Raw genomic sequence first — 23,925 nt, forward strand, 5'->3', positions numbered from 1 at the left:
TAAATCTTTACTGGAGCAGAAAGCCTCATCTTTCTCTCATGGAGAGATTAGTGGATTTGAACTGCTGGCCTTTCGGTTGGAGTCCTGTTGTGGCACTGTAGAATAAGCACAGGACTGCAAGATCAGTGGTTCAAACTCATTAGCCTCTCCTCAGAAACCCTATACAGGGTCACTATGAGTCAGAACTGATTCAATGGCACTTACCAACAACCTTTCAGTTAGCAACCCAACTCATAACCCACGAGAATACCAGGGAAGCCTTCTTCAGTTCAGTGCCTGATGGTGGCTGCCAGGAGAACTTGTCTTCAGTTGTACACATTTGGTAGTTTGTAACTACGTAGATTTAGCCCCTTTGTCTATATAGATTACCACCCTCAGCCACACTGTACTAGGTGGTAGTTTGTCTTCAGTGCCCCTGTTCTAATTTAAAAGTCAAGAAAAGATTAAGTACCCCTGCACCGGACTCCTGGTGTGGTGCTGTAGGATCAGCAATGGACTGTGAACCACAAGGTTGGCAGTTCAAACCCACCAGCTGCTCCTCAGAAACCCTATACAGGGTTGCTATGAGTCAGAACCGACTCGATGGCACTTAACAACAACTCTTGGCTAAGCGCTCACCTTCTAATTCAGTCCATTCACTAGTCCATTCGTGTCATCCTTGAAATTCAATCCAAATGGAAGGTATTGCAGTTGTGTTATTAGTATCATCACGTCAGTTCTGACTGACAGCAACTCTATATAGGATTTCTGAGAAGAGACTGGTGGGTTTGAACCGCAAACCTTGGGGTTAGCAGTTCATCTTCTCCTACAGCACCACAGCAAGACTCCACAGTAGGTAGTAATAGCTCCATTTTCCAGGTTTATTTCACAAACAAATATGTGTTGAGTAATTGCTATGTGCAGAGACTATTCTAGCTGTAAACAAGGAATGATCTCTATCCTATTGGAGCTTATGCTCTTCTTGGTGAAATAACAATCAATTCATAAAACAGCTAATAATTTTTTTTAAGATGTAGTAAGTGATTTGAGGAAAGCAGAGCAGGCAAATAGGATAAAGAGGGATTCCAGAAATGAGTGGTCAGGGAGGGTGTTTGCAGAGGTGCCATTCTGAAGTGTCACCTAAATGATAAGAAGCTGCCTGCCATGTGAGCATCTGGGTGAAGGATGCTGGAACAGAAGAAGTACGTGCAAAAGGGAAGTGTGATGTTCTCAAGAAACAGAGGCAAGACCAGAGAGGCCCAGGGAATGAAGGAAAAGCGGCAGGAAAGGAGGGCAGGTAGCAGAACCAGCAGGACAGAGCCCATCCTTGAGTGCCTTGGAGATCCAGGAAGTCTTTTCATTTCATTGCAGAGGTGATGGGAAGTAGTTAAAGGGCTTTAAGCAAGGGAGCAATGACCCATGCCATGGTATTTTCAATAACCTCACATGCATGTGAAAGCTGGACAGTGAATAAGGAAGACTGTAGAAGAATTGCTGCTTTTGAGTTATGGTGTTGGAAGAGAATATTGAAAGTGCCATGGGCTGCCAATAGATCCGTTTTGGAAGAAGTGCAGCCAGAGTGCTACTTGGAGGCCAAAATTGCCAAACTATGTCTCTCATACTTTCGACATTTGTCAGGAGGGACCAGTCACTGGAGAAGGATATCATGTTTGGTAAGGTGGGAGGGTCAGAGAAAAAGATGGATTGGCCAAGTGGCAGCATTGATGGACTCAAGCATGGCAACAGTAGTGAGGTTGGCCCAGGATCAGGCAATGTTTCATTCTGCTGTGCATAAGGTCTCTATGGGTCGGTACCGACTCGATGGCACCTAACAACAACAACAATGGGATATGATCTAAACAACTCACTCTGCTTGAATGTAGAGACTGGATTTTAACTGGAGTCAGAGTGGATGTGGGAAGCACAGTGGGGAATCTGCTGCCATAACCAGACGAGAGATGGTTTGGACTAAGATGATATTCATGAAGGTGGTGAGGATTAGTTGTGTTGGGAACATATTTTAAGGAAGGCAGAAGCAACAGGACTTGCAGGGAGGCTGAAAAGTATGAGTGGGGAAAAGGAGAGAAGATCCAATATACATGAATTCAATACAGCATTTGCCTGAGCAGCTGGGTTAATGGAGAAGACTGAGAGAAGAAAGTTGGTGAAGGCAAAGGGAGTGAAAATCAAGAGTGCTGTTTGGACATAATTAAATTTTAGACTTCAAAGTGGAGCTACTGAGAAAGTAATTGGATGTACAAACCTGGAGCTTAGTAATGTCAAGATTTGGAAGGCAGAAGTATATAGACAGTTTTTCATCCAACTGACTTAAGAACATCATCCAGAAAGAGAAAATGAAAAAAAAGAGGGTCTAAGACAGAACCCTAGTGCCTTCCAACATTTAGATATCTGGCAGACGAGGGGGGTATACATAGAAGGAGACTTGGGAAGGAGCAACTGGAGAGTCAAGAAGAAATCTTAGGGAGTCTGGTGTTGTGGCCGCCTAGAGAGAAAATGTTTTGATACAATGGGAAGGTTCAGCTATCAGAGAGGACAAGGAATTGATCATTGTACTTACCAGATAGATTTCATTAGTGAATGAGCTATTTATTTCCATGGCATAGTGAGGATATGGGTCTAGTTGGAATGGGTTTAGGAAAGAAAGGGAGGACAATGACTTAGGACTGCACTAGACTGCAAGATAGGTGTAAACCACAAGGTTGGTGGTTCAAACTCACCAGTTTCTCCTCGGAAATTCTAGACTGGGTCTCTGTGCGTAGGAACCAACTCCACAGCACTTTAATAACAACAACTAGAAGATAACACCCTTTTGAGGAATATTTCTGTAAAGGAGAATATAGAAATTGGGCAATAGCTGTAGGGGACATGAATTGGAAGGCAATATTTTTAATAAAGATAGAAGATATTTGTTGTTGTTAACTACCATCCAATCGGTTCCAACCAATAGCGATCCTGTATAGAGTTTCCAAAGAGCAGGTGGTGAGTTTGAACTGCCAACATTGTGGTTCAAATTAACCTTGCAGTCCTGTGCTTTATCCAAAGCTCCACACCAGGACTCCAGCATGCTTTATCCTGAGTGTGATCCAGAGGAGAGGGAGAGAGCTACAGGAGAAGAGAAAAGAATTGCAGGCATGAAGTCCATGAAACAATTGGATCCAGAGTACAGGGAGACGAACTGGCATAACAGAGCGGAGCCACTTCTTCCGGTGTAGGAAATGGACAGGGGAGGCAGTTGTGGAAACAAATCAGGCAGCGTGTGAGTTGTGTGATTGGGAAAGTAATTTTGGTTCTCATGACGTGAATTTTCATAATGACATGAATCAAGGTAGTTAGCTGAGACTTAGAGGGGCCCAGAGAGTGAAGATTAGATGATACGAGAGAAAATGTGAAATATTTGTCTCAACAAGTTGGAGTTAATTTGCTTTTGTTTTTGTTGTTAGGTGCCATCTACTCATTTCAGAATCATAGCAACAAATGCACAACAGAACCACAGAACGAAACCCCACACGGTCCCGTGTCAGCCTCATGATTGTGGTTGTGTTTGAGCCATTGTTGCTGCTACTGCGTCAATCCATCTCAATAGGCGGTTTCCTCTTTTTCACTGACCCTCCATTTTTCCAAGCATCATGTCTTTCTCCAGGGATCTGTCTCTCCTGACAACATGTCCAAAGTAAGAGAGACAATGGCTTTCCATCTTAGCTTCCAAATAGCATTCTGCCTACACTTCTGTCTGTTCTTCTGGGAGTTCATGGTACTTTCAGTATTCTTCAGCAACAGAATAATTCAAATGAACTGATTCTTCTGTGGTCTTCCAACTTTCACATACATATAAAGCAATTCAAAATAGCATGGTTTGGGTCAGGCAAACCTTAGTCCTCAAAGTTACAGCTTTGCTTTTTAATACACTAAAGAGATGTTTTGCAGCAGATTTGCCTAATGTAATACACCCTTTGATATCTTGACTACTGCTTCTATGGTATTGATTGTGGATGTGCTCCATTTCATTTTTGACAACTCCCAATTTTCCTAGATTCATATTCTCTACATTCCCCATTGTGTTTTTAATGGATTCTTGCATCTGCATTCTTCTCGTTTTGAGTTGTGCCCTTTCCTACTTCTGTAGTGCCGCTATAACAAAAAGGCCACAAATGGGGGGCTTTAACAAGCAGAAATGTACTCTCTCACCTTTTAGGAGGTTACAAGTCCAAACTCAACACTGGCTGCATCAGCAGGCCCAGTAGTCTTTGGAGTTCTCCATGTGACTTGGGATCAATCTTCCTCTGGCTCTAGGAGCTTCACAGTGTAGGGACCCCAGCTCTAAATGATGTTCTCCACTCCTAACTGATCTTCGTGGTAGTTGTTGTTGTTGTTAAGTGCCATCGAGTCGGTTCCGACCCATAGCGACCCTGAACAGGGTTTCCGAGACTGTAAATCTTTACGGGAGCAGAAAGCCTCATCTTTCTCCCATGGAGCCGCTGGTAGTTTCGAACTGCTGAGCTTGCGGTTCACAGCCCAATTCGTAACCACTACGCTACCAGAGCTCCTTCATGGTAGTAGGTCCCATTTTCTCAGCTCAAGTCTCTCTCCTTTATCTCTAGTGAGATATTGCATGCCACACCCTTGGGAATCGCCCATGAATTGGGTCAGGATGGTGGGAGTATTAAGGGTGGTATATCTCACCCTTCTTGACTGCTGCTTCCAAGAGTGTTGATAGTTGATCCAAGAAGAATGAAGTCCTTGACAACTTCTGTCTTTTCTCCGTTGATAACAATGTTGTTTAAGGAGCTCTGGTAGCGTAGTGGTTACGAATTGGTCAGCAGTTTGAAACTACGAGCTGTTCTGTGGGAGAAAGATGAGGCTTTCTGTTCCCATAAAGATTTACAGCCTTGGACACACTGTACAGGGTCATTATGAGTCGGAACCGACTCCATGGCACATCACAACAACAACAACAATGTTGTTTATTGGTCCAGTGGTGAGGATTTTTGTTTTCTTGACAATGAGATGCAATCCAAGCTGAAGGCTGTGGTCTTTGATCTTCATCAATAAATAGTTTAAGTCCTCTTCACTTTCAGCAAACAAGGCTGTATCATCTGCATATCATAGGTTGTTAATGAGTCTTCCTCCAATCCTGATGCCACATCTTTCTTCATATAATCCAGCTTTGCCTTATTGCATTAGACAAATCTTCTACACAAGACCTTTTTAAAAGCGTTGAAGAGCAAAGATGTCAGCTTGGGGACTAAGGTGCATCTAACTGAAGCCATGATATTTTCAATAACCTCATATGCATGTGAAAGCTGGACAGTGAATAAGGAAGACCATAGAAGAACTGATGCTTTTGAGTTATGGTGTTGGAGGAGAATATTGAAAGTGCCATGGGCTGCCAAAAGAACCAATAGATCCATTTTGGAAGAAGTGCAGCCAAAGTGCTACTTGAAAGCCAAGATTGCCAAACTTTATCTCTCATACTTTGGACATATTGTCAGGAGGGACCAGTCACTGGAGAAGGATATCATGTGGTAAGGTGAAGGGTCAGAGAAAATGAGGAAGACCCTCAGTGAGATGGACTGGCAAAGTGGCAGCATCAATAGGCTCAAGTATAGCAACAATTGTGAAGTTGGTCCAGGACCAAGCAGTTGTGCATAAGGTCACTGTGAGTTGGTATCGACTCTATGGCACCTAACAGCAACAACAACATCTCACTCTTGGAGACCTGGTGTGGTGCTGTAGGATCAGTGCTGACCACAAGGTCAGCAGTTCAAACACACCAACCTCTCCTCAGAAACTTAAACAGGGTCACTATGAGTCAAAACCAACTCAAAGGCAATTGACAACAACAACAAAAACAATCTCATCCTTAATCCAGTTATTGGCTCATCACATCAAATCACATCATTTGTTGTTGTTGTTAGGTACCATTGAGTCTATACCAACTCAGTAAATCACATCATGTTGTTGTTGTTAAGTACCATCGAGTCAGTTCCAACCCATAGTGACATTGTATAGGGTTTCCGAGGAGCAGCTAGTGAGTTTGAACCGCCGACCTTGCAGGTCAAATGGCTTTGCAGTCTGGAGCATTAACCCACAGCGCCACACCAGGACTCCAAATCACATCATAGGAGATAGCTATGATGTGAGCTATCTCCTAAATCACATCATAGGAGATAGCTATTTCTCACCTGCCAAACCACTGAGAATCCTGGCCCAGTCAAGTTGACACAAAACCCTATCACAGGCTTCATCAGCAAATGAAGGTCCTGAAAGCTTAACTCTATTCACATCACTAAGGTCAACTCTACTTTGAGGAGGCAACTCTTTCGTAGTCTTATTTTGAGTCCCTCCCAGCCTGAGGGGCTCATCTTTCAGTACTGTGTCAGGCAATGTTCCACTGCTTTTCATTAGGTTTTCAATGGCTAACATTATCCACTTATCCTTCAGATGTCTTAGCCTAGAAGCGCTGCTGAAACCATGGGTTATCCTACTAGTGTTTAAAATACCAGTAATATAGCTTCTAGCATCACAGTAACACACAAACTAATACAATATGACAAACTATCACAGTAGGACAAACTGACAGACTCTGCTTACATAAGTACCATAGAAGACTGTACTTTGCTTACCTAAGTACAATGGAAGACTCTTCCCAAAAGGTCAAACTTCTAAAGTGATTCTATAGACCAGGACTATAACCATTGTATATTTTGATTTGCTTCATTTTTGTGGTTTAAGAAATAAGAAATACCTATTTTTTTTAAGTTTTCTATTCAAAACAAGTTGTGTTGATTTTAAATTTTGGTTCTCAAAGGTGTAAACTTCCAATACCTAGATTAGTTGCTTACATTGAGCACATTATTCCCAACCCAGACCATTGAATCACTATAGTCTCAAAGGAGCCAAGGAAATGTGCAGTGGATGGTACGGTGACCAATGATGAGGAGATAGTAAAAAACTAAGAATGTGACTAGCTCTCTGTTTTTTCCATGTTTAGCCCAGTTCTTTCAAGTGCTTTGAATTCCGTCTTCAACAAGTGGGACATCCCAGTCTTCACACTGCCCTTCAACATTGCAGTGACCCTCTACCTGGCCGCCACAGGCCACTACAACCTCTTCTTTCCCACAACACTGGTGGAGCCTGTATCTTCAGTGCCCAACATCACTTGGACAGAGATTGAAATGCCCTTGGTAAGTTGGCCAATTACAGAAGAGTTGGGACCTCTGGTTTTACTGCAGACCTCACTAACTGGTTTGTGGCTTACTCATGCTCTCAACTGCTCTAGATGCAGCTTGACCTGACAGTGGGGCTCAAGAGAGAAGAAGACAGGAAAGAGTTGCTACCACATCCATACATCGATTCAACAGACCCTTATTAGACTCCCAGCATGAGCTGGACACTTGTTCAGCTACTGTGAATACACAGGGAGTGAGACAGACATCTGTGCTTTTGTGAACTTAAGCTCTACATGGAGAAATGAATAGTAAACAAATGAGCCAATAAGTGTTAACCTGGTAATATGGGATGGTGGAGGCTGGAAGTAAAATATTAGCAAGTTGGATAGTTTGATAAAGGAACAAGAGACTAAAGTCACTGTTTAAAATTAACATTGTAAAGGTATTAATAGAAGATAGCCAGCGAATTTTCAGTTACTTGCCATATCAGTGGTTCTAAGCCAGAGATGATTTTGCACTCCAGAAGACATCAGATAATGTCAGGGAACAGTTTTAATTGATGCAAAATGGAGTGGGGTGGCAGAAGGATAAAGATCAGGGATGCTGTTAAACATTCTACAAAGCATAAGACAGCCCCTACAACAAAGAATGATCAAGCCCCAAAGGTCAATAGTATCAATTTTGAAAGATCCTGTTATAGCCTACTAACACAAATGTGCCACCACTGGTCTGTCAGTTTGTCATACTGTGGTGGTTTGTGAGTTGCTGTGATTCTGAAAGCTATGTCACTGGTATTTTAAATACCAGCAAGATCACCCAGGGTGGACAGGTCTCAGTGGAGCTTCCAGCCTACGGCAGATTAGAAGGGAGAGATGGGCCACTTCTGAATAATTAGTCACTGAAAACTTTATGAACACCAATGAACCATTGTCAGATGTAGTATGAAAAAGATGAGCCCCTCAAATTGGAAGGCACTCAAAATATAACTGTGGAAGAGCTGCCTCCTCAGAGTAGAGCTGATCTTAGCAACGTGGATGGAGCAAAGCTTTCAGAGCTTTCATTGGCTGATGGGGTACAACTCAAAATGAGAAGAAACAGCTACAAATATCCATTAATAATTAGATCGTGGAATGTACAAAATATGAATCTAGGAAAATTAGAAGTTGTTAAAAATGAAATGGAACACATAAAGATCGATATCCTAGGCATTAGTGACCTGAAATGGACAGGTAGTGGCCATTTTTAATCAGACAATCATGGTTTACTATGCCAGGAAATGACAAACTGAAGAGGAATAGAGTCACATTCATTATCAAAAAGAGCATTTCAAGCTCTATCTTAAAGTACAATGCTCTCTGGATAAGAGAAATTCCATATATACTCCTATAAAGGAGCTCTGGTAGCGTAGTGGTTACGAATCGGGCTGCGAACCTTAAAGTCAGCGGTTCGAAACTACCAGCCGCTCCGCGGGAGAAAGATGAGGCTTTCTACTCCCGTAAAGATTTACACCCTCAGAAACCCTGTACAGGGTCGCTATGGGTCGGAACCGACTCGATGGCACTTAACAACAACAACAAGGGAGACCAGTTAATATCATCATTATTCAAATTTATGCACCAACTACTAAAGCCAAAGACAATGAAACTGAAGAATTTTACCAATTTCTTTGGGAATCCTGGTGGCATGATGTGTTTATGGGCTGGGCTACTAAGCACAAGGTCAATAGTTGAGTCCACTAGCCACTCACCAGAAGAAAGATGAGGCTTTCTGCTTTACAGTCTCAGAACCCCTATACAGGGTCACTGAGTCAGAACCAACTCAATGTCACACAACAGCACCCACCACTTTCTTCAGTCTGAAACTGACCAAACGTGCAATCAAGATGCATTGATAATTATTGGTGATTGGAATGCCAAAGTTGGAAACAACGAGGAAGAATCAATAGTTAGAAAATATGGCCTGGATGATAGAAACAATGCTAAAGATCACATGATAGACTTTTACAAGACCAACAGCTTTTTTCTTAAAAATACCTTTTTTACAAGCTGGAATACACAGGAATCAAATTGACTGTATATGTGGGTAGAAACCGTAGAGATGCTAAATATCATCAGCCAAAACCAGACCAGGGACCAACTAGGGAACAAAGCATCAATTGTTCCTATGTAATTTCAGGCTAAAGCTAAAGAAAATTAAAACAAGTTCACCAGAGCCAAAATATAACCTTGAATATATCCCATGTAAATTTATAGACCATCTAAAGAACAGATTTGATGCATTAGGGACAGATGACCAAATGCCAGATGAGTTGTGGGATGACATTAAGAACATCATATATGCAACTTAGACATTGGCTGCCTAAAATGAGGGAACCATAAAAGCACAAAATGACTGGCTTACAAGTTTTCAAGAGGAAGTTTAGTTTAAGAGTGTATCGGGGGAAGATTGAGTCCCCACTGAACAGTTTTCATCTTGTCTAGATGGGTCTGGTGAAAAGAGATGGGGATAAGATTCTTATGATTCCGTAGTGAGTAATTATTATTATGACTAATTGCAACTGTCACAACTGTAAAGGTAGAAGTTTTGTGTTGCAGACTGTCCAGACCCGGTCAGGAGTTCGAGGCCCTGTGGGCCCAAGTGTTGCAGACCGTACAGGCCGCTGGCTCTGAGAAACAGACTCTAGCCATATATGCCGAGGACCAGCCTCAACACGAGTGTTTGGTTCACGAGGTGGGGATATCTGGCGGTGATAGGGATAGCAAAAGAGGAGACCCAGAGACACAACAAGAGAGACAAAGAGACACCCCAAAACCAGAGTGGATGCATTACTGGCGTCCGGCAGATCCGGTGTTGTAAACATCTGAGCTATAAGGGCGGTAAGATCCCGCATAGTACACATCTTAGTTATGCAGGCAGTATGCACCCCTTACTAGCTGGTCAGCAACGCATGCCTAGTCAGCCGTATAGCACACTCTCCAAGCTGTAATGCACACCTGGGTAGGTCCGTGCCTCCGTTTTATTTAGGGGAGGTACTTTACACAAAGCTGGGAGGGACTAAGACAAGGTACAGTGAACATTCGTAATATTCCAGACATTCAGGCAACTTTACATTGTATTTCGAAGGTTCGAATCTCATGATCACAACTTGGTTTCTCAAGCTTAATTAACATACCTTTTAGCACCTAGCCTCAAATGGGGGAAGGAAAAGGAGGATTGGGAGGAGTCCCATTGTGTCGGCTGCCCAGCCCAGGTTCTTTAGGAAAAGAGATGCCTGGGTGAATAGGGCTGCACCTGGAAACACTTTAGGGAGGGTGTCCTTTTGTCCTTAGAACAAAGACCGGGAGCCACCCAATTTACTTTGACTGAATTCTTTGAGGGAAGAATTTTGCCTTTTTGGAATTTTACAGTCTCGGCTTTTAGGAAAATATTACATTTATCTGTGGATATCAGGGTTTCATGTATGCAATTAATAATAAACATAACTGAACAATAAGATGAAAGACAGTTTGCTATGTCTGCTAAGTGGCTAGAGTTTGCTCCTCAGAGCCAGCGGCCTGTACGGTCTGCAACACTTGGGCCCACCGGGTCTGGACGGTCTGCAACAGTTTTGTAACAAAACCAGAGGAGAGGAAGTAGCTGAGAACTCTAGACTCATGGAAAGAGAGGGACTGAGTGCTGGCAGCCAGGAGGCAGAGTTGCAGAATGTGCCCTTTGATTGCTTAAATTATTATATATTCTTGAGTGTTTTTGTGCACACACTCCCAACAACCCCCCCCCACCGAAAAAAAAAACAGAGGGAATGGAAGCAAATACTGTTGAATGATGATGAATGGAGGAGAATGTAATCATTACAATGAAACAATGGTGTAAAGCCAATGTTCTCCCTTGTAAACTATTCCTCGCTTCACAATAAAAAAAAAAAAAATTTTAAGGTATTTAATTATTTTACAGTCAATAAAGACATAAAATTCAAAAAAGAAAAGAAAGAACATAATACATGAAGAAAGCAAAAGGTCATTTAAAAGACAGGAAAAAGAGAAAACACTAAAATGGATATTAGAAGAGACTATGAAACTTGCTTTCAAATGAAGAGAAGCTAAAGTGACTGGATAAATGATAAAGCAAAAGAGCTGAACTGAAAATTTCAAAGGGAAGCTCGAGAAGAGAAAGTCAAGTGTCATAATGAAATGTGCAAAAGACCTAGGGTTAGAAAATCAAAGGAAAGAACATGCCCATCCTTTCTCAAGCTGAAAGAACTGGAAAAAAAAAAAGTTCAAACCTCAGATTGCAATATTGAAGGATTCTATAGGTAAAATATTGAGTGACTCAGAAAACATCAAAAGATGGACTCAGAGTCATTGTATCAAAAAGAATTAGTTGATGTTCAACCATTTCAAGAGGTTAGCATATGCTTCCTTCGACCTGAAAATTAGAGAGAAAAGAGGAAGGACTGGTTGATCTGAAGTGTGGTGAGGCCTGGGGACTCCTGAGCCCATGGACAAAGACATAGCCATGGAGGGTTAGAGCTGAGAGTGAAGCATCCAGCTGATATGAAGTGAGGGGAGATGCACAAGAACACCTAAACTTGTAGATAGTACCCATTTGGCCTAGTCTTGATGGCTTGATTATCAGAACTCAACTAGAGGAAGATTTGAAAAAACCATTTTTGATAAAGAAAACAAGTTTAAATTGCTATGATTTGATTAACTTGACCTCTACTTATGGATATAATAGCTCAAAATACCAACTGAGAGACAGGAGTCAATCCTTTCCCCTCTGTACACAGGGTAGATAGGAACGGGCAGCTTAGACATTGGCTACCTAAAATGGGGGGATATAAAGGCGCGAAGTGACTGGCTTACAAGTTTTCAAGAGGGAGTTTAGTTTAAGAGTGTGCAGGGGAAGATAGAGTCCCCAAGGAATAGTTTTCATCTTGTCTAGATGAGTCTGGTGAAAGGAGATGGTGATAAGATTCTTATGATTCAATAGTGAATAATTGTTATCATGACTAATTACAATTGTCACAACTGTAAAGGTAGAAGTTTTGTAACAAAAAGGGGGGAGTAGTTAATCTTACAGTCCAGGAATCTAGGACCCTAGGACCATCAAGGGAGAAGAGCATGAGTGGAATGTGGGACTCTATGCAGAGAAGCAGCAACACCAGAAATGGAGGCAGAGATGTAGACACAGAGAGATAGAGTAGCTGAAGACTCTGGACTCATGGAAAGAGAAATACTGTGTGCTGGCGGCCAGGAGGAAGCTTAAAGAATGTGCCCTTTTTGGTTGTTTAAATGATTATATATATTCCCAAGTGTCTTTGTATATATCCTCCCCTGCCCCCCCCCAAAAAAAAAAAAAAACAGATGGACTAGAAGCAAATACTATTGCATGATGATGCTTGGAGGAAATTGTAATCATTGCAATGAAGTGATGAGTGTAAAATTGATGTAATTCCATGTAAACTATCACTCAATTCACAATAAAAACTTTAGAAAAAAAAAAAAAACGGGTTAGCATGTAATCAAGAACCAATGGTATTGAAGGAAGAAGTTTAAGCTTCACTAAATTCATTGGCAAAAAACAAGTCTCCAGGAATTGATATAAAACAAACTGAAATGCTTCAGCAAACTGATGCAGCCCTGGGGATGCTCGCTTATCTATGCCAAGAAATTTGGAAGACAGCTACTTGGCAAACCAATTGGAAGAAATCCATATCTGTGCCCATTCCACAGAAAGGTGACCCAACAGAACACAGAAATCATCTAATAATATCTTTAATATATGAAAGTAAAATCTGCTGAAGATAATTTAAAAATGTAGAAATACATCCACATGGAGCTGCCAGAAATTAAAACCAAATTCAGAAGAGGACATGGAATAAGTGATATGATATGATTGTTGACATCAGATGAATCTTGATTGAAAACAGAGATACCAGAAAGATGTCTATTCATGCTTTATTGACTATGCAAAAGTGTTCAACTGTGTTTATCATAACAAACTATGGACAATATTGCGAAGAATGGATTTTACAGAATATTTGATTGTGCTCATAAGGAACCTGTACATAGACCAAGAAGCAATCACTCACATAAAACAAGAGGATACTGTATGGTCTAAAATCAGGAAAGATATACACCAGGGTTGTATTCTTTCACGATACTTGTTTAGTAAATCTGTATGCTGAGCAAATAATCTGAGAAATGAAATTACAAGAAGAACTTGGAATCAGGTTTGGAGGAAGCCTTACTCTCAGCCTTCAATATGCAGATGACACAACTGTGCTTGCAGAAAATGAAGAGGACTTGAAACACTTACTTATGAATATCAAAGACTACAGCCTTCAGTATGGATTGCACCTTAGTATAAAGAAAAGGATCCTCACAACAGGGCTAATAAATAACATGATAAATGGAGCAAAGATTGAAGTTGTCAAAGACTTCATTTTTCTTAGATCCACAATCAACATTTGTGAAAGTCAAGAAATCAAAAGATGTTTTGCATTAGGCAAATCTACTGCAAAAAAAAAAACTCTTTAAAGTATTAAAGAGCCAAGATATAGCTTGAGGACTAAGGTGCGTCTTACCCAAGCCATCAATTAACTCATATGCATGTGAAAGTTAGACAAGGAAAAAGGAAGACAATAGAAGAATTGATGCATTTAATTATGTTGTTGGAGAAGAATTTTGAAAGTACCATGGCTTCCAGAAGAACAAACAAATCTATCTTGTAAGATGTACATCCAGAATGCTCCTTAGAAGAGAGAATGGTGAAATTTCATCTCTCGTTCTTTGGTAATGTTTTCAGGAGGGACCAGTCCCTAACAAAGGACATAATGCTTGGTAAAGCGAAGGGTCAGCAAAAAACAAAAGGAAGACCTCCAACAAGATGGACTGACAGTGACAGGAACAGTGGGCTCAAGCATAACAACAGTGAGAATTGTGCCGGACCAGGCAGCATTGCATTCTGTTGTACATGGGGTAGCTATGAGCTGGAACCAACTCTATGGCACCTATAACAACAACAGTATCACAAATGCGTATGTTTTTTATTCTATTGCCTTTTATGAAGTCCTGGTGTGATGCCATAGGCTAAGCACTCGACCATCAGGTAGGTTTGAACCACAAGGTCAGTGGTTCAAACTCACCAGCCACTCCTCAGAAACCCCATACAGGGTTGTTATGAATTGGAACCAACTTGATGGTACTTAACAACAGCAATAACATTGACTTTTAGACATTGGGTGTAAAGGCATGTAATAAAAATCTAAAATCAAACTTTCCCTTATTAACAAACATGTTGTTGTTGTTATTGTTAAGTGCCATGGAGTCAGTTCTGACTCATAGCCACCCTGTGCAGGGTTTCTGAGGCTGTAAATCTTTGTGGGAGCAGAAACCTTCATTTTTCTCCTGCAGAACAGCTGGTAGTTTAGAACTGCTGACCCTGAGGTTAGCAGCCCAATTCATAATTACTACACTACCAGAGTTCCTAGGTCCCTAATACCAAAACTAAAGCAAACTCAGTATGTATCCAAGCTATTGACTCATTTATCCCTTAAACTAACTCAATATTATGGTGGTGGTATTTATGTGCCGTGGAGTCGATTCTGACTCATAGCAACCCTGTACAGGGTTTCCGAGCTGTAAATCTTTACGGGAGCAGAAAGCCTCAACTTTCTCGCGCGGAACCACTGGTAGTTTCAAACTGTTGACTGTAAAGTTAGCAGCCCAACTCGTAGCCACTGGTTATTATATTGTTATCCTCATTTTACAGCTTAGGAAACTAAGGCACAGAGAAACTAAGTTACCCAACGTCAAACTGCAGCTAGCACCTGTGCTTCAAACCCAGTTCACTTGGCTGTGGAGTTCAGGCTTGAGTGAATGCACTGAGGCAAAGCCTGCTGCTTCAAAACGTGATCCACCTCATTCGGTTCCTGAAAGGGTTGGAATCATTCCTTTGCACTCCTCTGAAATCTGTCCCCCGTTGGCTTTCACCCACTAGTTCTTGCTCTACTTTTAACAATAATTCAGAATATTGCTTTCATGATAGTCTTCTGGCTGTTAGGAGGCATAGTCCATGTCTTCAAATGCTGTTTGTGTGATTTGATTCCCAAGCCCTCCCCGTGGAGCCTGGCCCATTCTCCTTGGGCTGAGACCTTGGTGACTTTCTGCAGCTGGGGTGCTCAGATCCAGAGCCAACACTCAGGTCCTGGTGGACACATTACAGCTGCAGCCTCCAGGGACAGCTACACTGCTAAGCCTACAAAAAGAACGAAAGTCTCCCTGTCCTTATCAGCAAACCTACTGCGAACAATGCAAGGCCTATTGAGGGTTTTTATCTTTTTAAAGTTGTACCAAAGCCTGGGACTGGGGTAGGGTTGGAGGCAGGGTTATTTAGCACATAAATCCAAATAAATGGAAAAGACAGTCCTGCACTGAAGGGAACGCGCTGGTGGTATTGTGGTTAAATACTTAGCTGGTGCTAACGCAAAGTTCGAACCTGCCAGCCACTTTGCAGGAGAAAGATGTGGCAGTCTGTTTCCATAAAGATTATAGCCTAGAAAACTTGATGGGGCAGGTCTGCTCTGTCCTATTGGGTCTCTATGAGTTGGAGGTAGCATAGTGTTTATGAGTTGAGATGCTAATCTCAAGGTCTGCAGTTAGAAAGTACAGGTGCTCCACAGAAGAAAGATGAGGCTCTCTGCTCCCGGAAAGATTTACAGTCTCAGAAACCCTATACAGGGTGGCTATGAGTCAGAACCAACTTCATGGCACACTACCACCAATCACCACAGACAACAATAACCACTCTTTCACATGTAAAGCAACCAGAACAAGACAACGAATAAGCTCAAACTTTGATGGAATCATCAATGACCCAGCCTCCTGGCAATTTGGCCAGCTGTCTTTGGAGGCACTGGCCCCACTGTCCCTGATGTCTACCCATGCAGCACTGTCCAAATGATCGCCATGGTAACATGTGGAGCTAGCAGAGAGAGAGGCCCGCTGAGCCCTGGGAGGACCAGGGTCTTGTGGGCTACAGGGAGAAATGCCTCTTTGATTCATCGTCGAAATGAGCAATTAGAAAGTGGTAGAACCAGGACCCAAACTCAGATACCAGGTGGCCCAAGCTCACCCTCTTAACTCTCCACCACACTGCCACTCTGACCACCAGTTCCTTGGATCCACACCATTTGGATCCAAGTTTTTTGAAGAATCAATGTCGTTTCCCTCTTTCTCCTTAAAAGGAGGGGGGTAATGACTTCCTTTGTGTTTAATCAGCTTGTTGTTGGTATGTGAGAATTTGTTAGAAGTTCAGAGGATGCCAGTGTTCAGTACATTTCCACCACACAACTGACTGGTCTTCATGTGTGGAGGGAGGGCCGGGACCCCGGTGCCACAATTCACCAGGTTAGAATACGGATCCTGACTGAGGACGCTTCCTTCTTAAATCCAGGCTCCTTTTCAAGGCAGTTTGTTCTCGCATTCCTCTCATTCTTGACTGCTTGGGCTTAACATCTGTGTTCCCTGGTCCAAGAGCAAAAGGTAGACTCCCCTGAGCACCCTGCAGTCCTCAGACGTTTGGAAGTTGTGGGGTCAGGGAATATTTATTGAGTACATTTCCAGCCTCCTCCCCACACTTAAACTGAGTTCTCTTGTCTAGTACAAAATGTTTTCATGGTTCCCTTAAATAAGATTCCTGGTGTGGCACTATGAATAAACACAGGACTTCAAGCCACAAGATCGGCAGTTCAAACCCACCAGTTGCTCCTTGGAAACCCTGTACAAGGTCGCGATGAGTTGGAATCAATTCAATGGTAGTTAGCAACAACATAAATAAATAAGATGGGACCCCAGCCTGCCATTCCTTTCACATGTTTGTAGGCTTTGATTCAGACCATGTTAGGTGAGTAGAAAAGCCCACTCATTCAGAGACAAGGGTGGGCAAAGGTTAAAAACTCCCTGGGAATCCTCAAACACTTATTTCATAATGAAATCAAACTGGTTCTAGAATCAAATCAAACTGCTAAAAAAAAAAAATGCAAATGTGTATCCAAAGAGAGAAATGTAGTCATCTACCAACATTTACAGTGAATTATCTACAACGAATCCAAAACAACCAGCATCCATGAAGGTTGTCTCTACTCAGGAACATCCATGTGTGTCAGACTACAACAACGCCTCGTGGGGTTTTCAGTGGCTGATTTTTCACAAATAGATCGCCAGGCCTTTCTTCCAAGGGGCTTCTGGATAGACTCGAACTACCAACCTTTCAGTTAGTACTAAAACCAAACAAACCAAACTCTCTGCCATCCAGTCCACTCCGACTCATAGTGACCCTGGATAGGGAGTTCAGGGCTGTATCTCTTGAGAGGAACAGATAGCTAGGGGAACAGAAAGCTTCCTCATTCTCCCACAGTGGGTTTGAACTGCCAGCCTTGCTGTTAAGTAGTCCAGTGCTTTCCTACAGTGCCACCAGAGATCTTCTTTTTTGGCTAGTGTTTAAGTGAATGTTTAGGGACTCTATAACTAACCCAGAAGTCGCTAGTCACCTGATGCCTAGCTTCTACCCCTGTGTTGGTATCTAGGAAGGAACTCAACATCAGAATTTGGTTTTTATTTTTTTAAGATTCCCAAATGATCCCAATGTGCAGCAAAAACTTGGAGACCACAGACCTAATCACAGTGATTACATATCTAGCTGTTGTTAAGTGCCGTACAGCCAGTTCCAACTCATAGCGACCTTGTATAAGGTTTCCAAGGAGCCATTGGTGAGTTTGAACTGCCAATCTTATGGTTCAAACCAAGATTGCTCATGCTACAGTGCCACACCAGGACATCCCGTATCTAGTGTTACCCAGCCATAAAACACTCTGTTCGCCAAGAGGTCAAAGGGCCTGGAAACAGAGACAGGAACTACAGGATTTCAAAGCTGCCAGGGTCATCTGCTAACCAAAGTCTACCCAGGCCAGTGTTCTGCTTACCCTGCCATGTCCTCCTCCCCATTTCATTTGTGCCCTAAAAGGATTGCCAATGTGTAAACAAGTCAACTTGGGCCGAGAAAGACCATCTGACATCACTGCCAAATAAGCCAGCTGCTGTCAAGCCAGTTCCAAATCCTGGCAGCCTTGTGGATGTCGGAGTAGAACTGTGCTCCAGAGGGTTTTTAATGGCTGCTTTTATGGAAGCAGAACATCAGCTTCTCTTCTAAGCCATCTCTGGGTAGACTTTTTGGTTAGCAGCTGAGAGCATTAGCTATTTGCACAAATTAACTATTTGCCAAATTAGCCAAAAATCAAACCCATTACCACGACAGCAACCACATATCATGTTTCAGATGCAGTAAATACTTGGTGGTGGTGCTGGTGGTGGTTATGTGCCATGGAGTCGGTTCCGACTCATAGCAATCCTGTACAGGGTTTCTGAGGCTGTATATCTTTATGGGAGTTTAAATTATTATCCTTCTCCTATGGAGCGAATGGTGGGTTTGAACTGCTGACCTTGTAGTTACAGCCCAGTGCTTATCCTAGAGCGTCACCACGGCTCCACTGCCAAATTAATCATCTCAAATTCCAATGCCACCAAGTCGCTTTCAAGCTCTGGAACATTTGGGCTTCTCGCTGTTCTCTGGATACTCAGCACGCCACGCAGATCTTCCTCAATGTTAAGGGCTCCTTGAGAGCAAGGGAGCACCATCTCCTTCTGGGAGCCCACAGATTCCAGGGTAGCAATGAACAAGTGGCAGCCACCGAAGAGGACTCATTAAATGTGGCTTGATGAAGAAACAGTGAGGTGGCAAAGAGCCATAGACTAGGAGTCAAAGTTAGAGGCTTTAGCCAGAGTTTGGTCATCAATAAGCTGTACAAACTTTTGTCAAATTATCCATCAAAATGGCCCCTGGCATTTCCAAGAACATTTCCTAGACTATTCCCCAGAATAGTTTTAGAATTGCAGAAGGTCTAGAGAAAAACTCTCAGTACCCTGATACCTCCAGTGGCCACCGTGGTCCCCTAAACTCTCTGGTGCCTTCAAAGCTTCCACTGTGTTCCCCAGAAATGTTAGTGCCCAGCCCTGTGTCAGGGGTCTGCCTGCCGTGCCTGAGGGGTGCTCAGATGCCTGCTAGGTGGTGGAGTGAGGCACCGTTTGTTCTGGTTCTTGCCTTCCTGTGGTCTCTCACACTCCGGAGGACATGGTCAGCCTCCTGTTCCACCCATTACTCCCCGAGGCATGGCTCGGTCCTGGCACTGAGGTCAGCCCTGCTCCAGTGACCTGAACTCTGCTAACTTTACAGCTATTACAAGCCATCCCCGTGGGGGTCGGCCAGGTGTACGGCTGCAGCAATCCCTGGACAGGTGGTGTGTTCCTGATGGCTCTGTTCATCTCCTCGCCCCTCATCTGCTTGCATGCGGCCATTGGCTCAATCGTGGGAATGCTAGCAGGTAAGACACGGCCCCACTCTGCTGCAATGTTTTTCCTGTGGGTTTTTCTCCCATGCGCACAGCACATACCCTGGACTTACAGTTCAGATACTTTCCTTTTCTTGATTCTCTGAGGAGAGCAGCAGAGTCAGACATAAGGAGAGATGGGAAGGAACTAAAGACCCCATCAGCCTATAAACAGGGATCCTGGGTGCTGAGGGGTGAAAGGAGGAGGGTCACAGGGTGGGGATGAGGAGCCCTTGCAGACCATACAGCATGTAAATGATCCAGCTTGCTGAAATTTCTAGTAAGCCAAAGGGAAAACATGGCGGTCCCAAGGGTACAGAATAGAATAGTACCCACTAGGCTCTTCCAGGCCATGCCCTTTCAGAAACAAATCACTAGGCCTTACTTCTAAGATGCCTCTGGGTGGATTTAAACTGCCAACCTTTCTGTTAGTAGCCCAACACGTAACCATTTGTGCCATGCAGGGATTTACTTGGGATGGGCAAAGTGGCAGCATCAATGGGCTCAAAGCATGGCAACAATTGTGAGATAGGCCCAGGACCAGGCAGTGTTTCATTCTGTTGTGCATAGTGTCGCTAGGAGTCAGTACCAACTCGATGGCACCTAAGAACAACAACAAAATCATGAGTTAAAATTGACTCAACATGGTGCAAATGTAAAGGTAGATGTTTGTAACAAAAGAAGAAGAGTGGCTGATTTCACAGTCCAGGAGTGAAGGACCCTGGGACCATCAAGGGAGAAGAGTGGAGTGCAAGACCCTATCCAGAGAAGCAGCAACACCAGAGATGGAGGCAGAGATGATGACATGGAGAAATAGAGCGGCTAGGGACTCTGGACTCCGGGAGGGAGAGGGTTTGTGTATTGATGGACAGGGGGCAGGCTTACAGGGTGTGCCCTTTGGCTCTTTGATGATGCATGGAAGGAATTGTAATCATTGCAATGAAGCAAAATAAGATAGGATGAATGTAAAGCTAATGTTCTCCCATGTAAACTATGACATAATTCACGATAAAAACTTAAAAACAAACATTGACTCAACAACAGCTAACAAAAGGGTAAAGTTTTCCAAAAAATTTGATTGCCATTGAGAAATGTTATTTAATATTAATACATATATGTACGCATGCACATTTACATATGTATAGAGAGATCCGTGGTTAAAACGCTCACCTGTTAACCAAAGGTCAGCAGTTCAAACCGAGCAGCCATTCCTTGGGGGAAAGATGAGACAGTTGCTTATGTAAAGATTACAGCCTTGGAAAGTCTGTGGGGCAGTTCTACGTTGTCCCACAGTCTCTGTGAGTCAGAGTGGGCTCCAGAGCAATGCACTGTGGTATAGATGTACATGCTGGCACTGGAGTCAAAAACTGGAATGCGAGGATTTGGGAGTAGGACTTAGTCCATGCTTTTAAACCATTTTTTAAAATAGAGTTTTTAACATTTTTCACTTTGTAAATAATTTCAAACATCAAAAAAGTTGTAAAACTGGTGAAAAATACATCCATAAACTCTTTATCCAAATTTGCCTGTTATTAACATCTTGCCCTTTTGTTGTATCACGTCTCTATCTACAACTATCATTTTAATCTATGTACACAATTTTCTAAACCATTTTAAAGTGACATCATTCTTGCCAAAAATGCAGCTGCTCTGGCCAAAGGCATGGGGAAGGGCCTGGAACCCCACCTCCTTGATTGCCCCTCATCCCAGAAGTAATCACACCTATGTGTGAAACATGGCTACAGAAGAGTTTGAAGACCACTGTTCTCTTGTTGTTGTTGGTTTCATGAGTCTAGCTATCGTTTGTGGAGGCTCATTCAGCACATAGGGACTGGGGTGTTGCGTGACTGACTAGAGTGGTGTCGGACCTGCCCGTCATGCTGAGACCTGGTGCTAGCCACAGTGACCTTTGTACTATCCCACCTGTTGTCCCACAGCCTTGACGGTGGCCACGCCCTTCGAGACAATCTACATGGGCCTGTGGAGCTACAACTGCGTGCTCTCCTGCATTGCCATTGGTGGCATGTTCTACGCCCTCACCTGGCAGACCCACCTGCTGGCCCTCATCTGTGGTGAGTATTCCAGAAAGCTGACAAAAAGTCACTGTGGCTATTTGATACCCTTCTTAGTTATGTGAACCCCATGGCACCCACTGATAAGTAAGTAGGGTATCTGTGGTACAAGGACCAGCCACTTGGGTCCTAGCACCAGTGTTGCCTTTAACAAGGAATGAGAGATGCTTTTTCTATCAGATGGGATTGTGGCCATTGTCACTGCTATTATACAGTGTTCTAAAGTTTGCAAGGAAATTACACACACATTTTCTCATGTGTTTGTGATGACTTCCTGCTCTCTAGAACTCTTCATTCAACAAGTATTTGTAGAGTGCTACATTTGTAGCACTAAATGCCAGGCCCTAGACTAGGCATGAAAGATATGAGGTGACCAAGACACATAGGAAGTCTGTCCTCATGAAATCACACTGTAGCAGAAGAGAAGTCATTTCACAGATCATCAGCAAGACTGAGATATCAGCAAAGATTGTTAGATGTTGTGAGAGAGGGGGTGAGCCTTCTGCTCTAGGTCTGGGCATGAGACTGGGAAGAAGGGCAAGCTGGCGGAAGCTGACTCTCTGATGGTCCTTGTTCCTCCACAGCCTTGTTCTGTGCTTACATGGGAGCAGCGCTGTCCAACATAATGTCGGTGGTAAGTATGGACTCTCCTGAACCCTGCCCTAAAGCGTCTTCCCCAACCAAGGTCTCAGGACACTTGAAGTCTGAGTGGCTTGTAGTAACTGGTGTCCACAAAACACTTCCATCAAGGTCTATCCAGGGTTTTTCCAGAGAAGAGCTGGTATGCATGTACACTTGCCTCTGGTTGATGTGTGTGTGTGTATGTGTGAAAGAGGGAGTGATGCAACCAGCAGGAAAACATGTGAATGAACAGATGGATGTACTGGTGTATGATTGGATGCAGAAGGGTAGCCCTAGGCTCATTTTCAGCTCCATCATTAAAATTATGCTCAAAGGTACCAACACTTTAAATTCCAGGACCAACTAATCTGTTATTATGAATCCAACACCACCAATACCTTCACTGGGGGAGATTCCCATCTCCAACACTTTCCATACACTTTGCTCCGAGGGCCCCTGACTCAAGACAAGGACCTAGGAACATTCCTCAGGCCCCAATGCTTTTATCTCCAGGTTGGTGTGCCACCAGGCACCTGGGCCTTTTGCCTGTCCACCCTCATCTTCCTCCTCCTGACGACCAACAATCCCGCCATCTACAAACTCCCGCTCAACAAAGTCACCTACCCAGAGGCCAATCGTATATACTTCCTGACCGTGAAAAGCAACGAAGAAGAGAAGTCCCCCAGCGGTGACTAGCCAAGGCCCAGGCAGAAATACCCTTTGCCTAGAGCTGGTGTCTGTTCCTATGTCTGTCCTCATGTCAGCAACACTTCTTTGCCTGTCTTTGAGAATTATAGCTAGAACTCTCTTTCCCAGAAGCTGATTCTCTTTCTCTCTCTGCCTATCTCTCTTAATTCTCCTTTGTAGGACATTAGAGAAAGTTGGTATTGAACTTGATAGAGTTTTAAGTAAGGAGTGTGTTTTTAATGCTACTGACTTAGAACAAAAACTTTATTTAGTCTTTTAGGAAAGTGACTAATTGATTATCTTGGGTTGTTTAAGCAAATCATAGATGCTCCCAAGCAGGATAAGCAGGGAAGCTCATAGAATCTCAGGGCTGGGAGAGTGTGTGAAGGTCATGTGGTTCCCCCATCATAAGATGCATAAATCTCTTCTATAATGAAGGAGAGAGACTTCAGTTCCTTGCCAGGCTTCCAGAGAGGGCTAAATTACTCAAAAAAAGAGAGACTACATCCAACATATTCTAATAAAAGATGATAACCAGAATGAAAACCCTCATTGATTCACTATGGTCAGATTGCCCTAGAAAAACTCTTCCCCTCTCCAGTAAGCCCTTGATGTTCTCCACCCAAAGCACTGGGTCTGGATGGAAATGGCTTTTTAGTCATGTTTTTTAATTGGCTTTCCAAGAATGTGAACCAATTTAAATATGGAAAACTCTGTCCGTTCACTTTATAGTTTGTCATTCACTAGGTACCACAGGCCATGAATATCTGGGGAGGGGTTTTCCCCTCAGGTTCTCATTTTAGCCCATGATAGCAATGAAAATTTAACTGCATTAAAGCTGCCAAACTCACTTGATGACAAATGGATAAAGACTAAGCTATTCTGAAAAAGGAAAAACAGTATGTTGTTGTTGTTAACTGCCATCAAGTCG

At 43.0% G+C, this 23,925-nt stretch overlaps 1 protein-coding gene across 1 annotated transcript in view; it reads left to right on the top strand.

Annotated features, from left to right (window-relative positions):
* SLC14A2 (solute carrier family 14 (urea transporter), member 2) overlaps nt 1–23,003 on the top strand; it is a 34,508-nt gene extending 11,505 nt beyond the window's left edge. Inside the window, exons 5-9 of the mRNA XM_006835101.1 lie at nt 6,992–7,184; nt 19,461–19,608; nt 21,552–21,686; nt 22,271–22,320; nt 22,821–23,003. Of these exons, the coding sequence (XP_006835164.1) occupies nt 6,992–7,184; nt 19,461–19,608; nt 21,552–21,686; nt 22,271–22,320; nt 22,821–23,003 (709 nt within the window). The remainder of the gene's footprint in view (nt 1–6,991; nt 7,185–19,460; nt 19,609–21,551; nt 21,687–22,270; nt 22,321–22,820) is intronic.
* Nucleotides 23,004–23,925: the final 922 nt, after the last annotated feature.

The sequence above is a fragment of the Chrysochloris asiatica genome, unplaced genomic scaffold (genome assembly GCF_000296735.1).
Source record: "Chrysochloris asiatica unplaced genomic scaffold, ChrAsi1.0 scaffold00015, whole genome shotgun sequence".
NCBI lineage: Eukaryota > Metazoa > Chordata > Mammalia > Afrosoricida > Chrysochloridae > Chrysochloris > Chrysochloris asiatica.